Source organism: Eptesicus fuscus, chromosome 13, assembly GCF_027574615.1.
Source record: "Eptesicus fuscus isolate TK198812 chromosome 13, DD_ASM_mEF_20220401, whole genome shotgun sequence".
NCBI lineage: Eukaryota > Metazoa > Chordata > Mammalia > Chiroptera > Vespertilionidae > Eptesicus > Eptesicus fuscus.
In genome coordinates, this window is record NC_072485.1 from 40207980 (window position 1) to 40221847 (window position 13868).

The window sequence follows — 13868 nt, forward strand, 5'->3', positions numbered from 1 at the left end:
AGTGTCAAAGACTTCCTGGGTTTGTTCTTCTCCAGACTTCAGGTTGACATTCATCCGTGTGTTCAGCAGGCATTTATCAGAACCCTCTGTGCTACAGGCAGAGGCAGACTGGGGATACAGCAGTGACAACGGCACTGCTGCTGCACTCAGAGTCCAGTGGGGAAACGCACAAGCAAACAGTGACTACTGTACAAAATGATAAGTGCTACTGGGGTGTGTGTGTGTGTGTGTGTGTGTGTGTGTGTGTGTGTGTGCAAAGGGTGCCATGGAAGAGCATAGGAAGGGCCCTTACTCAGAATCGGGGCGGGGGGGCGGCGGGGGCTTGTGGAAAACTTTTTGGAGGACTTCGTTGAGTTGTGTTCTAGAGTAGGAGTTATCCAAATTAGGAGGAACAGAGGGTATTTCAGGCAAAGGGAGCAGCAAGTGCTAGGTCTGGAGGTGAGAAGACATCTTTCTCCTTTAAAGAACCACAAGTGCCCTGGCTGGTTTGGCTCAGTGGATAGAGTGTCGGCCTGTGGCCTGAAGGGTCCCGGGTTCGATTCTGGTCAAGGGCACATGCCTGGGTTGCAGGCTCGATCCCCATTTGGGGGCATGCCAGAGGCGGCCGATCAATGATTCTCTTTCATCATTGATGTTTCTCTCTCTCTCTCTCCATTTCCCTTCCTCTCTAAAATCAATAAAAATAAATAAAATAATAATAATAATAATAATAATAATAATAAATATAAAGAACCACAACTAACCTTAGCCGGGTGGTTTAGTTGGTTGGAGCATCATCCCATACACCAAAAGGTTGCAGGTTTGGTTCCCAGTCAGGACACATAGCTAGGTTGCAGGTTCAATTCCTGGTCAGGGTGTGTGCAGGAGGAAACTGATCAATGGTTCTCTCTCACATTGATGTTTCTCTCCTCCTTCTCTCTCTAAAATCAATAAAAATATATGCTCAGGTAAGGAGTAAAAATTTTTTTTAAAAGAACCACAAGTAGCTCTCTATAGTGTGGGGCTCGAGGAAGAATGGTCTGTGTGCTGAGTGGGTAGAGAGGGGCAACCGTCCAGGCAGGAGGACCCATTAGTGCGCTGTTTCAGGGAGAGAGAACGGGAGCCAGAACGTAATAGTGGCAGTAGTGATGGAGAGAAGTGGACGAAGTTGAGTAAAATAAAGGACAGAATAGACAGGACTTGCGAGTTGATGTTCTGTGAGTGAAAAAGCAGGGCGGACGGTCTCTGCCTGAGCCGCTAGTGTGTGGCAGGTAGTAGCACTGACCAGAGAGGGATCTCAGGGGAGGACCGGGCTCACACCTGAGGAAAGGCCCCGCCGTCGGCCCCCACAGCTCCTTTGGGATGCCTTCACAGAGCAGTCTGTGCTCTAGGAAGAGGAACAGTGTTAACCCATGTAGTTACTGTCGGTAAAGCTTTGGTTCTTTTTGCTTTCTTAATTTTGAAGTAAAAATAGTAATTTTTGAACCCCAGTGAATTATTTTGCCTGTCCTCCAGGATATGTGCACTCTGCTTTGGCGAATTAATAAACTGTGAAAGTACTTTAAAATTATAAAGCACTTTGCAAATGTAGAGGCAGTTTGGACTTTGATACAGATAGGCCTGGCTTCAGCTTCTTGCTCTGCCACTTAGCTGATGACCTTGAGCGGTCGTTTACTCTGAGTCTTGGCCGTAAATTGGCAGTAATGTTTACTTTACAGGATTATTGTTGGGATCCAGAGACCATGTAGGTAAGGAAAGGTATATAACCCAATGACTGTATTGTAAATGTTCAGCAAATAGTATATTTGTAAATTATGTATGTAATATTTTTTGTATTTTATAATTCTTTAAAAATTTTTGTTTTTAATTGTGGTAAACAATTAAAACATAAACGTTATCAACTTAACCATTTTTAAGCATACAGTTCAGCATTGTTAACTACTTTCACATTGTTGTGTAGATCTCCAGAACTTTTTCATCTTGCTAAACTGAAACTCTATACCCACGAAACAAGTGCAATTAAGCTGTTGTTACAATTGTGCATAGGTGTTGCCTGTGAGTAAAAACAGCCAGATGATCACATTTACTTTTCAAAATGGTTGTGTTGCTACTCTTCGGACAAGCGGGACAGAACCAAAGATCAAGTATTATGCAGAGATGTGCGCATCACCTGACCAGAGGTGAGAATTGACTTTTAAATACATATGTAAAAGCTTTATTGAGGTATAATTCACATTTCAAAGAGTTCGCCCACTAAAGTGTATAATTCAGTAGTTGTGTATCCAGAGTTGTGCAGACATCACTACAATCAATTTTAGGCCATTTTCATCACCTCAAAGGGAAACCCCATACCCATTAGCAGTCACTTCCCATTCCCCTCTCCCCCAGCCCTAGGCAACCACCAATCTACTATCTCCCATTATAGATTTGCTGCTTATTCTGAACATTTTATAGACATGGAATTATACAATATGTGGTTCTTTGTGACTGGCATCTTTTACTTAGCATGATGGTTTTAGTTTTGGGTGGTGGTGTTTTTTATAATTTCAGAGAGGCAGGGAGAGGGAGATAGAGATAGAAACATCAATGATGAGAAAGAATCATTGATCGGCTGCCACCTGCACGCCCCACACTGGGGATCAAGCCCTTAAACCTAGCTTGTGCCCTGACTAGGAATCAAATGGTGACCTCCTGGTTCATAGGTCAATGCTCAACCACTGAGCCACATCGGTCAGGCAGCATAATGGTGTTTTTTTTGAGGTTATATATCATTGTGGTGGGGTTTTTTTGTTTGTGTTTTTTTTTAGCATAATGTTTTTCAGGTTCATCTATGTTGTAACATGAATCAGTACTTTCTTTTTTATTGTTTTCATGGTTCAATAATATTTCATTGTATGGATCACATTTTTTATCTATTTATCAGGTGATAGATGTTTGGACTATTATGAATAATGATGCTACAAATGCTTGCATACAGGTTTTTATTTTCATTTCTCTTGAGTATGTATCTAGGAGTAGATTTGCTGGTTCACATGGTAATTCTATATTTAACCTTTTGAGAATCTTCTGGACAATTTTCCAAAGCTGCAATACCATTTGGGAATTGAATTTTTAAATTTTGGTGAATTTATATTCCTAGACAGGCTCTCTGAGCTTTAATAGTAAATATAAAGAAATGATCAACAAATCATTTGTTTATTGCCAAATATTCATTTGTTGCATCTAATATGATTTTATTTAATCTGCCCAATGTATTTCCTTTTAAGAGTGTGTGAATAAATAACTTTAATAAACATATTCAAAGGCTATTTAAACTTATTAAAAGTAGTACCTTCTATAGTGTTGGCATTGATCAATATATTTTTTGGGAAGATTTTTTTTGGAGTTGACTCCAAGGTACATTATTTAGTATTTTCCTAAATCTTTGTGTTTCCTTTGGTGGTGGGGGTGTGGAGTGGTGGTAGAGATAGCAGAGTTTAAAGTAAACCAAATTGAGTAATGCTACATTTTTATAAAAATGAAGGATGTCCCTGCCGGTGAGGCTCAGTGAGTGGTTGAGTTGTTGACCCATGAACCAGGAGGTCATGGTTCGATTCCTGATCAGGGCACATACCTGGCTTATGGGCTCAATCCCCAGTGTGGGGCAGGCAGGAGGCAGCTGATCAATGATTCTCTCTCATCGTTGATGTTTCTGTTTCTCTCTCCCTTCTCTCTGAAATCAATAAAAAATATTTTTAAAAATGTTTATAAAAATGAAGGATGATTATTAAAGTAACAAAAACTGGTTTGTTGAGTAGCGTGTAAAATAACTGAAGGCAGTTTACAAGAGGCTTTTCTGGAAATGTTTTGGGCAACAGCAGCTCTTCAGGTGATGACTTTGAAGGATATACTTGTAAGTGTACATTTATTTTTCAAACATCTCATTCTTATAGTGACGCTTCCTTCTGCTGCCTGAAAGACAATGCCATAGCATCCCATAGTATTTGTACAGGTTATTCTTCAGAGTGTTTCAGGAAGTTATTTTTCTTAATACTCAGTCTTGCTCAAATTCTAAGCCATTAAGTCGCCTCACCTAGGAGAAATCTTCGGGTGTACTATAACTCATCCATGTATCATGTTCCAAGGGTCTCCTCTTAATGCAGTTTAACCTCAGTTTGTGATATTTCTTGCGTGTGATTCCCCGCCCCCTCCCCCCCTCCGCCCCCCGCCTTGGTCTTGTTTTAGTTTAAATGAGTAAGTTTCTCTTTTCTTTACCAATTGTTTAATCATTCCATCAGGCATATGCCTTCTTAAAATGTTATAAGAATTAAAATTTTAAGGCTATGAAATTCATGAAATTCACAACTCTTCATTTTTTTCCTCAGTGACACTGCCTTATTAGAAGAGGAATTGAAGAAACTCATTGAAGCTTTGATAGAGAATTTTCTTGAGCCCAGTAAAAATGGGCTGGTCTGGCGTTCTGTTTAGTGGACATTCGTACATCGTTACTTTGCGCTGTCACATGGCACAGGGCAGCCAAGAGCTTCATGCATCGAACTTGTGTTAGCATTCCCTCTCTATCTCATCTGGCCGAGTATCCTTTTCCTTCTATTTTCTCTTTTTGGTTGGCTGACTAAACAAACTATATAACTTGGATATGAAGTAGTCTGGAGAAAATGATGCAAATTTTTTCATAATCTTGAACAAAAGTCATTACGTTAAAAGTATTATAGTAAGATGTCATTCTTCCTTTAACAGAAACAAAACTGTGCAAAAGTGAGTTTTCTTATTAAAGTGTGATTAAGTAAGCTTAGTTCCATATTCTTGTAATTGTGTATAGCATGTGTTTTTATTTTAAAAAAATGTTGATATATGTTGTTGATATGTAAAAGGCAGATAAATGTTGTATAATTATCAAGTTAAGAAATTTATTTCATAAAATTAGCAAGAAAACAGCACTACTCTCAGAATACTGTGGAAAAGTATCATTGTTACATCATAGATATTGACTTACAAATTAGAGTACTTGAGATAGGGTATTTAGCATTTCTAGCTTAGCACAGGTGTTACAAATGTGGTGTCCAGCTCTTCTGTTTCAGGTGCTGCTGGTGCAGTGTAAGTTTATTGTATGTATTTAAAATTCCACGTTTATTGAACATAGACAATAGTGGCAATATTCCTAGAAGCTTGGTTCTTGTCAAATTTCTCAGTGCCTTCTCAGGGTATGGTTTGAATTGAAACAGTGTTCCTGCATTGAATATAATTTAATTCATTAATTTTCAGGCAGTTCAGGAAAATCTTTCAAACTATATAGGTGCATTCCCTCTATATTAAATAGGTTTGCTGACTTTAAAATCTTATGAATGTATATAAAATTACTAATAAAAGCAGACTCAATGTAACTGTAGTTAAAAGCATCTTCATGTTAGCATTAAGTGTTAGTTATCACAGCCTTTGAGTCAAGAAAAAGACCTGAACTGAGAAAAGAGCTCTGAATTTATTTAAAAGTCTAATATTTGGATTACATATTTATAATTAGATTTATTTCTTTATCAGATGAAGTAATACCAATTTTACTAGGAAATAAAACATTCAGATTTTAGGTATTATGAAACGCTAAAACTACATATTTTCAAACTATTGTCCAGTTTATCCTAACATCTTTCTGGCTTCTATACAATTTCTTATCACAAGAGTAACTATTTATCTTTTCTAATGTGGAAAAAAAATTGGAAGGTCACTGGATGATTCTGCAGTCTTCTAAAGAGACAGTGGAGAAGCTCTGTTTAATCCTTTTAAAAAGTGTATCCTGTTATATATAGCTCACAGAATACTTAAACACATGTGGTATAGTTAAGAGGTAACAATAACAAGGTCTTGGGTGTAATAATCTAAACAAATTGCCTATGGAAGATAACTGTTACTAGAGAATTTATTTCCTAAAAATAATGACATAAATTTGAACTGATTAGAATACTTATTAAGTCATGGTTTGGTTTGCTGTAGCTATTGGCTAACATTTGGTTGAACTTATATAATCCAAATGTAATTTTCAAATTATTGTATTGCCACTATTGTTAATTTATTCCTTTCTTAGTTTCTTACAGCTGGATCTTGTATGACTGTAGATAATAGACAGCCAGCTAAATGTAGAGCACCATATTTCTAAATGAGTTTGTCGTTTGTCTTCAGAGGCTTCGAACTTAAGACATGTGTAGAATTTTTTTCTTTATGTACTTTTAGGAATGTAGATATTAATTTAGGAAATGGCCTGTATTCTACAAAGTGGTATGAACAATGCTATATATATATATGGAAAATATGTATATTTGATTTCAGTGTCTGTTTTTCATTGACTGAAGAACAAAGTGGAGCTAAAATGATACAATAGCCCATTTACAATCTCTAAAGCCATGTTATGATTGTCATTCTGTTGTAAAGAGAACAGTTTTATTTGAGTGCTTTAATGTAATTCAACATTTAAGTCATCTTAATCAAGGTGAAAAGTTATTAAAGCTTGGATTCTTATCTCAAAAATTTAAAAATCCAAAGTTAAAGTTAATAAAAATTTGCAAGTGTTCCCAAAGTGCATAAATTGAGGAAATTATTTGATTCTAGCTAAATGCTCAAGTCTATTTGAGTATGATATTTAGCATGAACTTGACATAGTGGGTGTACACTTGCCTAACAGGATAAATTCAGTAGCCCCAGCCAAACCAGGTCAGACAGAAGTGCTGACCAGTAGGTCTCAACTTTGGTCTCTGTATTGTTTGTCTTTTTCTTTATAAACAATATCATGGAAATGAACGCATCCTCACTGAGTGTGCAGATCAAAACTGGGATTTTCTAGAACTCCAGGGAAAGGGAAGAATTAGTGGGGCAAGATTAAAGCATAGGTTGGGAATAAACAGTAGAAATAAGCAAACAATAGGAAGGCCAATAAGGTAGCACAGGAAATGCTTTTTGTCAAGGGCAAATTTACCACCCGAAAAACAGGGAATAAATGGACTGAGGGCAAGTTGTTGAATTGTGTTTATTTGTTGTGACAATGAGGAGTGAACCTTTGATGAATGAGGAGTGAACCTTTGTTTTCTATTATTGGTGACCACTAAAGAGGCCATGTTTTAAGGCAAGAGAAAAAGTACCCCCTTACTGATTCAGTTTCTGAGAGGAAGCTGTTTCTTAGGATCATATGGGAACTGGGGAGGGGATATAGCAGAAATGAAAAGGAATAAAATACAGATTGGAAAACAAGACCTCTGAGAAAAAGTAAAAAAATAATAAGAGCATTTAATTCTGGAGAGGAGATAGTTTAATAAATCATAAGTTATTGGGTCTTTTATTGAACGACTTAAGAAGGAATATAACAAACTGTTCTCCATCTCCAGGAAGCATAAAATAGGAGGGAATAAGTGTCTTTAAAAAAAAAAAAGACAACATGAATAGTTTAAGATTTAAAACCTTGGGCAGGAATCATTATGAAGCCTTCTATTTGATTTTGATTTTTAAGAGAATAAAAATTTAAATGTTATAGGATATGCTAAATGGCTTTTACAGGTTCTTTCTAAACTTTTTTTTTTAACTCAGGTTGGAACAAAGATGTCATAAAGAGCACTGAAAGTAACATTTGAATTTCACTCCATATCTGTAAGAATTTAGCTCATAAGATAGATTTGTTAGTAGTAGATGCATGAGTGCAGTGAATAAGACCTACTAAGATGTTATTTTTAATTTAATCTGGCAAATTAAGTGAGACTTGAACACAATTTTGTTCATCTTGAAGAATGTATAGCATTATAGGGTATTTGAGGGGTTTAAAGTTTACAGTATTATTTGGATGTAGTAACTTTAGCAGAGCGTTTCTAAGAGATTGGACACTTTGGGATATCTTTATGTAGGAAATAGAACTTCTGTTTCTTAAGCAGATTGCTTCTGGAATTGATGCAACAAAGGTATTAGCTGGAGTTTAATGGAGAAATTGTTTTATGAGTTGCTGCTATTGGTATTTCTTTCAGATCTTTTCTGTTGTTCATGATTCTGCTTGGATAAATTTAATTTTATGTCTTTTTTTTTCTCTACCTCCCTCTTTCCTCCCACATTTTGTTACTGTGAAATGCTACTGCCCTGTTACCTCACTGATAAGAAATCTTTAACTGTATCTTTCAGAATGCTTTAAACTTATTCATAAACTAAGTTGGTTTATGGACTTTTGAGTATTTTGTTATTGTGAGAAGACATTGTAAGAAGTAACTTTAAACCTATTTCATAATTTTTTGTGGTCTACCTGGATACTATACATTAAATTATTATGGCTTTTTACAATTCACTTGTTTTCTGAGATTGCTCTAGAAACTGATGAGGAAAGAGTCATACTAACCAAAATGAATGGTCAATTAATCTAGTATATTATTTTCAGTTTCCTTGTATTTTGGGTATCCAAAGCGCAAGATTTGAGGAAATTATTTTTAAATATTTGTGCCTCAAAGCCTCTTACCATAAACCATAAGGAGTCTAAGTAGAAAGAAGAGAATCTGTCATTGTCTCAGGACACAGCATGACTTTAGTTCTAGTTGGAAACAAAGTTAGTGTTGACCCTTGGTTACCTTAAGATATGCATCATACTGTTATATTCATTAAGCCATCTTTTCCCTTTATTCACTAAAGACTATGCACTTAAAAAAAGAGGATATACAAGAATGAGTAAAGCGACCAAGGGCAAAGTGACCTAGCTAAAGTTTGCTTCTCCGATCTGCCCATCAGCATGACCCTAAAGCAGAATGTGTAGGGGAGAGGTCTGAGAGCAAAATCAGAAGCAGCCTACCACTCATGAAATCCATGTTCTGTCCCAGAAATGTAAGTGGATTTGCATTCTCCATAATAAAACTGTGTTGCTATAAAATGGCTCCTTCAGTCTTCACCAAGACTGGTGCCGCCAGAAAGGAGCACCGCGTCTATCATGTGGCCTCTCCGTTTTCTCCTCCAGACGCCCCTCCAATTGCCGCATATCCCTGGGCGTTCACACACTGACTCTGGTGTGAGGAATATAAACATAGAGCATAGATAGGGTATTTCCTGCCCTTCAGTAGCTGACCTTTGAAAGTATTGATGACAAGCGAAACTGACCTGGAACAGTTACATTACCAATGAACCTTATCATATAGTTAGAGGTATTGGCCACTTTGTTCTCTTTAATGTATTGGCATTCCTTGACTACGGTCTTTCTTGACTATCAGCTTCATTTATTATTTTTCATATCCACACCACCTAGAATATAGTGCCTGTTACAGAGTGCTCAATTGGTGATAATAGTAATTAAGGGATTTTATTTTAAAGAAGTAAATAGTTTGATAAACAATAAAAATATTAATTCTCACCACTAAATTTGTAAGTAATGTTTATTAAGCACACACATCCTTAAATACTCAGTTTCTTTGGAAAAAGCAGAGCATATTCTATTTGGAAATTGCATATAATGCCTAGTATTTTATATTCACAGTAAGGTATTGGCCAAGAAGGCTAAGAAAGTATCTATGTAATATCGCTAATACAAGTGCCATTTTGAGCCTGCTAGTGCTACCGTCCAAGTGAGTCACAACTAATTTGGTATTATTTGGTATATTTTTGTTCAGTGTTATGATTCAGCATATATCTGACAAGAGCCACTCCAGAGTCAACATCTATATATGGTGAGGCCTTCTTGTTTGGGGCTAAAATAAACTCTTTGTGTACATCATTGACTATGCCAGATAAAATGTGTGCAGTTAAGAATGAATTATTTTTCTGACTGTGTAGCAGTAGTTCAAAATTATGCCCTTGTTTTAACAGTTTCTGTCGATATCTTTCCATTTCCGCCCCCCCCACCCCCAAGAAAACACCAGGGTGTTAAATACTGAGAATTTGCACTTTAAGTATTTGTGTTGTGGATTTCTTGTGGTTTCAGCCAAATGAAGTGTTGTCAGTAATAAACAGGACTTTTTATAAGCATGAATTTCTGTGTAATTTTTATATCTTAGATACTAGTACTGTGTAGTTCATAAAGTTTGGTATCCAAACTAAATACATTTTTAAAATATGTGTGACACATCCTAGAATCTACTATGAGCCTACATAAATATTCTAGCTCATTATCCAATAAATATTTCTTGATTGGTTTATCAGAAGTCCCAGAAAAAAAGAATTAATATTAAAGTTTTGTCCATCTTATTTTTCTCTTTCTGTCCTTCAGTTGACCTCATTTGTCTGTCCATGTTGTTAGCATGTGCTAATATAATGTTGTTCATAGCACATGAGCAAGTGAACAAATAAATTAAGTAGTATTAATTTGTCTCCATGGTCTCCATGAGTGTAGCTTTTTCACTATTTTAATACTGCCTACAACAAAGCATGGCACAGAGTAGGTGCCCAGTAAATACAGGGTGTCCCAAAAAATGTGTACACACTTTGAATGATTATAAAGTCGGTGTTTATTAACATACAGTTCATTTTCAAAATTTAAACGAATCTACAGAAATGAATAATTTTTTTGTCAATGCCTGTTTTCAAACTGATGATTGTTCTGGATTGGGCACTGCTGATAATGCCAAGCAATGGAATTGCAAACATCAAGATTTGTGCACCCTCAATTCATCGACTATCCCTGTTTTTGCACCATAAACTTTATCTCTTATGTGTCCCCATAAAAAAAGTGAAGTGGCACTTTAGGATAAATTTTCTTCGTTCAAAGCTTAGTCTGGCTTCACCCATTTATTATTTCAAATCAGTTAAACCTGAAAAGGAGTGAAAATTGAGTTATCAGCTGTTAAAGTGTATGTACATTTTTGGGGGGACACCTTATATTAATTGAATGAATGAATTCATGTTTCTGCCTGTGGAAGAAAAACACTGAATTATTGATTCTGCACATGCACAGAGCTGCACATGATGAGAAATACGCAGTAGTGATAGCACCAGCTTTAAGATTTATAAACCCATTAACATATCATCTAGGCATGGCCTACTTCTTGCTGCCGCAGGGCCATCTTTACCCACTTCATGCTGAAATGAATGAAGTTCAAAAAGTTCAGCATTTTCTTCCAGCATTTTCTTAGTGGCTTCGTATCTTGAAGTCTCCAAGTCATCTTTCAATTCTCCTGGATGTGTACTATTTAACAGGTTCTTTTAACAGTCTCTGAGGGTAAGGGCAGGGCCACTGGCCTGAAGCCCATCTAAACAGGGACCAGGAAGCTAACTCAGCCTAAAATAATAGAACTGTTGTCATCCCCAGTGGAGAAGAGTTGATGTGTATATAAATGGAGTTATGTTGGAGGAGGGAATTACTATAAAATTTACCATTCTTCCTCGTTTCTTTTAGAGGTAGGATCATTTATCTTTATTTCCCTTTCTTTACCTCTGGTTCTGATCATTAAATATTCCAGTCGTGCATGTAATTTGTTTTAAATTTAGTCTTTGACCTTTACCCCTGTACTTCTTTGTTCATTCATTTTATAAATATTAATTGGCCTAGAAATGCATAGGTATCAAGGGTAGAAAAAAGAGACAGCAACCATGTTATTGTGGCAACAGCCTATTCAGGACACCTTTCTACCTGCCCCTGCACCACGAGACAAATCATCTTTAACTATTCCTCATATCTTTGGATTCAAAACATCTGGAGAGAAGGCCCAGTTGGCTGGTCTGTTGTCACCTGCCTGCCTCCTAGCTGGAAGAAGAGACTTGATAGGGAAGTATTTGACTCCCTCAACTTCCTTCTGAATGGTAGTGGGAGGCAGGCCCCTGCAGTTACCCTTCCATCAAAACACAACATTAATTTACCAATTAGAAATTAAGATGCGTTCAAGAGGTGACAAACATCCACTGCAGTGCTGGAACAGAGTGTTGGAGAAAGTGTCAGAGATAAAAGCTAGGCAAAGAGGGGAGGGCATCTTCAGCACAGAGCACAGCATGAGTGTGCAGAGCACCGTGAAGTGGTTTGATGTGGCTTCGTTTGGGTAGGGATGTGAGTGGAGATGTGGGAGAGGGAGGTTCCTGTGTGCTATGCTATAAAGCATGGTCTTGAATCAGCAGGTGGTGAAGGTCATGAAAAGGTTTAAGCAGAAGGTCTCTGAGAGATGATGGTGAGGATGGGGGAGGAGGTATGAGAAAATCCAGCCCTGGCAAGAAGCTTAAAGGTCATCTTGTCCAACTCTCATAATTTTCTATAATATGACCACCAAATGGGGTTATACACTGGCCAGATTATGATCTCTGAATGCATAATAATCTGGCCACTCAGTGTATATCCTATATAATAAAAGGCTAATATGCAAATTGTCCCCTTGACCAGGAGTTCGACCAGCAGGCAGGCCAGCCAACCGCTCATGTCCCCTCCCCCTGGCCAGGCTGGCCAGACCCCACCCATGCACGAATTCATGCACCAGGCCAGATTATATATATACTGAGTGGCCAGATTATTATGCATTCAGAGGTCATAATAATCTGGCCACTCAGTGTATATTTGAACCTTGCTAGTGATAATCTGCCAAGACAAGTTACTCTCTTTTAAAGAAAGACCAACAGGGAGTTCTTTCTTGTGTTCAGCTGAAATCTCCCTCCAGTAGCTTCTGCCCTTTGGTTACACTTGGAAACTCACTGTTATACAAAAGTTCATTTCCTTTCACCCAAAAAAATGTCCCCTCAGGCTAAGTATGCCTAATTCGGCTACTGTCCTTATATGGCCAGTGTTTGGTCCCCTTCACCTTCCTGATCACCCTATGGACAGTTTTCAAAGAGCTAGGTCCAGAATTAATACGTACGCTAGATATGGAGGGACCAGCCCAGAGTAGCAAAAGGTAGGATTTCTATCTGGCACAACAGACTTGGCAGGGAGGGGCCCAGCCTGCAGCTCACTCCTTGACACCTCTTCACTTTGCAAACAGCTCCTCCTCTAACCCTCAACTCAAGCATCATCCCTTCCCCAAAGCCTCTCCTGCGTGTCTCCCTACCCTCACCCCACCAACCAAGCAGGGCAAGGGTCCCCACACACTGTGCGGCCATAGCTCCCTTTGCCGACCTGCCACAGCACTTCCCCCACTATGAGCCATGAGGAAATGATCTGTTTGTGTGTTGGACTCTGCCATCAATTGTGAGCTCCCGAGGGCTGGAATTGGCTGGCTCCGTGCAGTACCCTGGTGCCCAAAAACCAAGCCAAGCAGATAAGCCCTCCGGGGGAAGAAAATGGTTCAACTGAAGTGAACTGAATTAGAATTAGAGCTCACTTTTGAAAGGCAAGTAGGCTGTGAGTAAACAAAGGGAAGGGGACATAACATGGTATATGAATAAATTCAACTCAAAGTGAAGGAAGTATATGAGTGAAGACTGGGAAGCAGGAGTACTTGAGACTTGCTAGAGGGCTTCCGGCCAGACTTGGGCTGCAGCAAAGTCATAAGAGAAGCTAAAGGGGGTGGGGAGGACTAAATAAAGCTGGGGCGGAGAGGAGGTAGGAGAGATTGTTCCCTTGTGGACATGGAGCCAGGGCAGGATTTGTGTGATGTAAGATATAAAAAATAAAACCCTTTTACACCTCACCCAGACATGGCACTTTACCAATACATTTTAAACTCCCTGTGTGCCGCTCTTACACAAACATTTGTCACCTGGACTATGCAGCAGCTTCCGAACTGGCCTTTCTAACTCTGGTCTTGCTTCCTCCACTCAGTTCTACCCATAGTCGGAACGATTTTTAAAAAACAAAAATCTAACCACATCATTCCTCTGCTTAAAACTGTTCAGTTGCTTTGCATTGACCTTGACCTTGGACTAAAACCCAAACTCCATTTGGCTCCCCTTTATATTTTATGGCCTCATTTTTGCCATTCTTTTTCTCAAAACTGATCATTGAGTTTTGCCCAAAGAAAGCGGCTTCCATAGTTCCC

At 38.1% G+C, this 13868-nt stretch overlaps 1 protein-coding gene across 1 annotated transcript in view; it reads left to right on the forward strand.

Annotated features, from left to right (window-relative positions):
• The window catches only part of PGM2L1 (phosphoglucomutase 2 like 1), a 41333-nt gene extending 31387 nt beyond the window's left edge, over nt 1-9946 (forward strand). Inside the window, exons 13-15 of the mRNA XM_054724949.1 lie at nt 2026-2159; nt 4344-4734; nt 7546-9946. Coding sequence (XP_054580924.1) covers nt 2026-2159; nt 4344-4446 — 237 coding nt within the window. The 3' untranslated portion in view covers nt 4447-4734; nt 7546-9946. The remainder of the gene's footprint in view (nt 1-2025; nt 2160-4343; nt 4735-7545) is intronic.
• Nucleotides 9947-13868: the final 3922 nt, after the last annotated feature.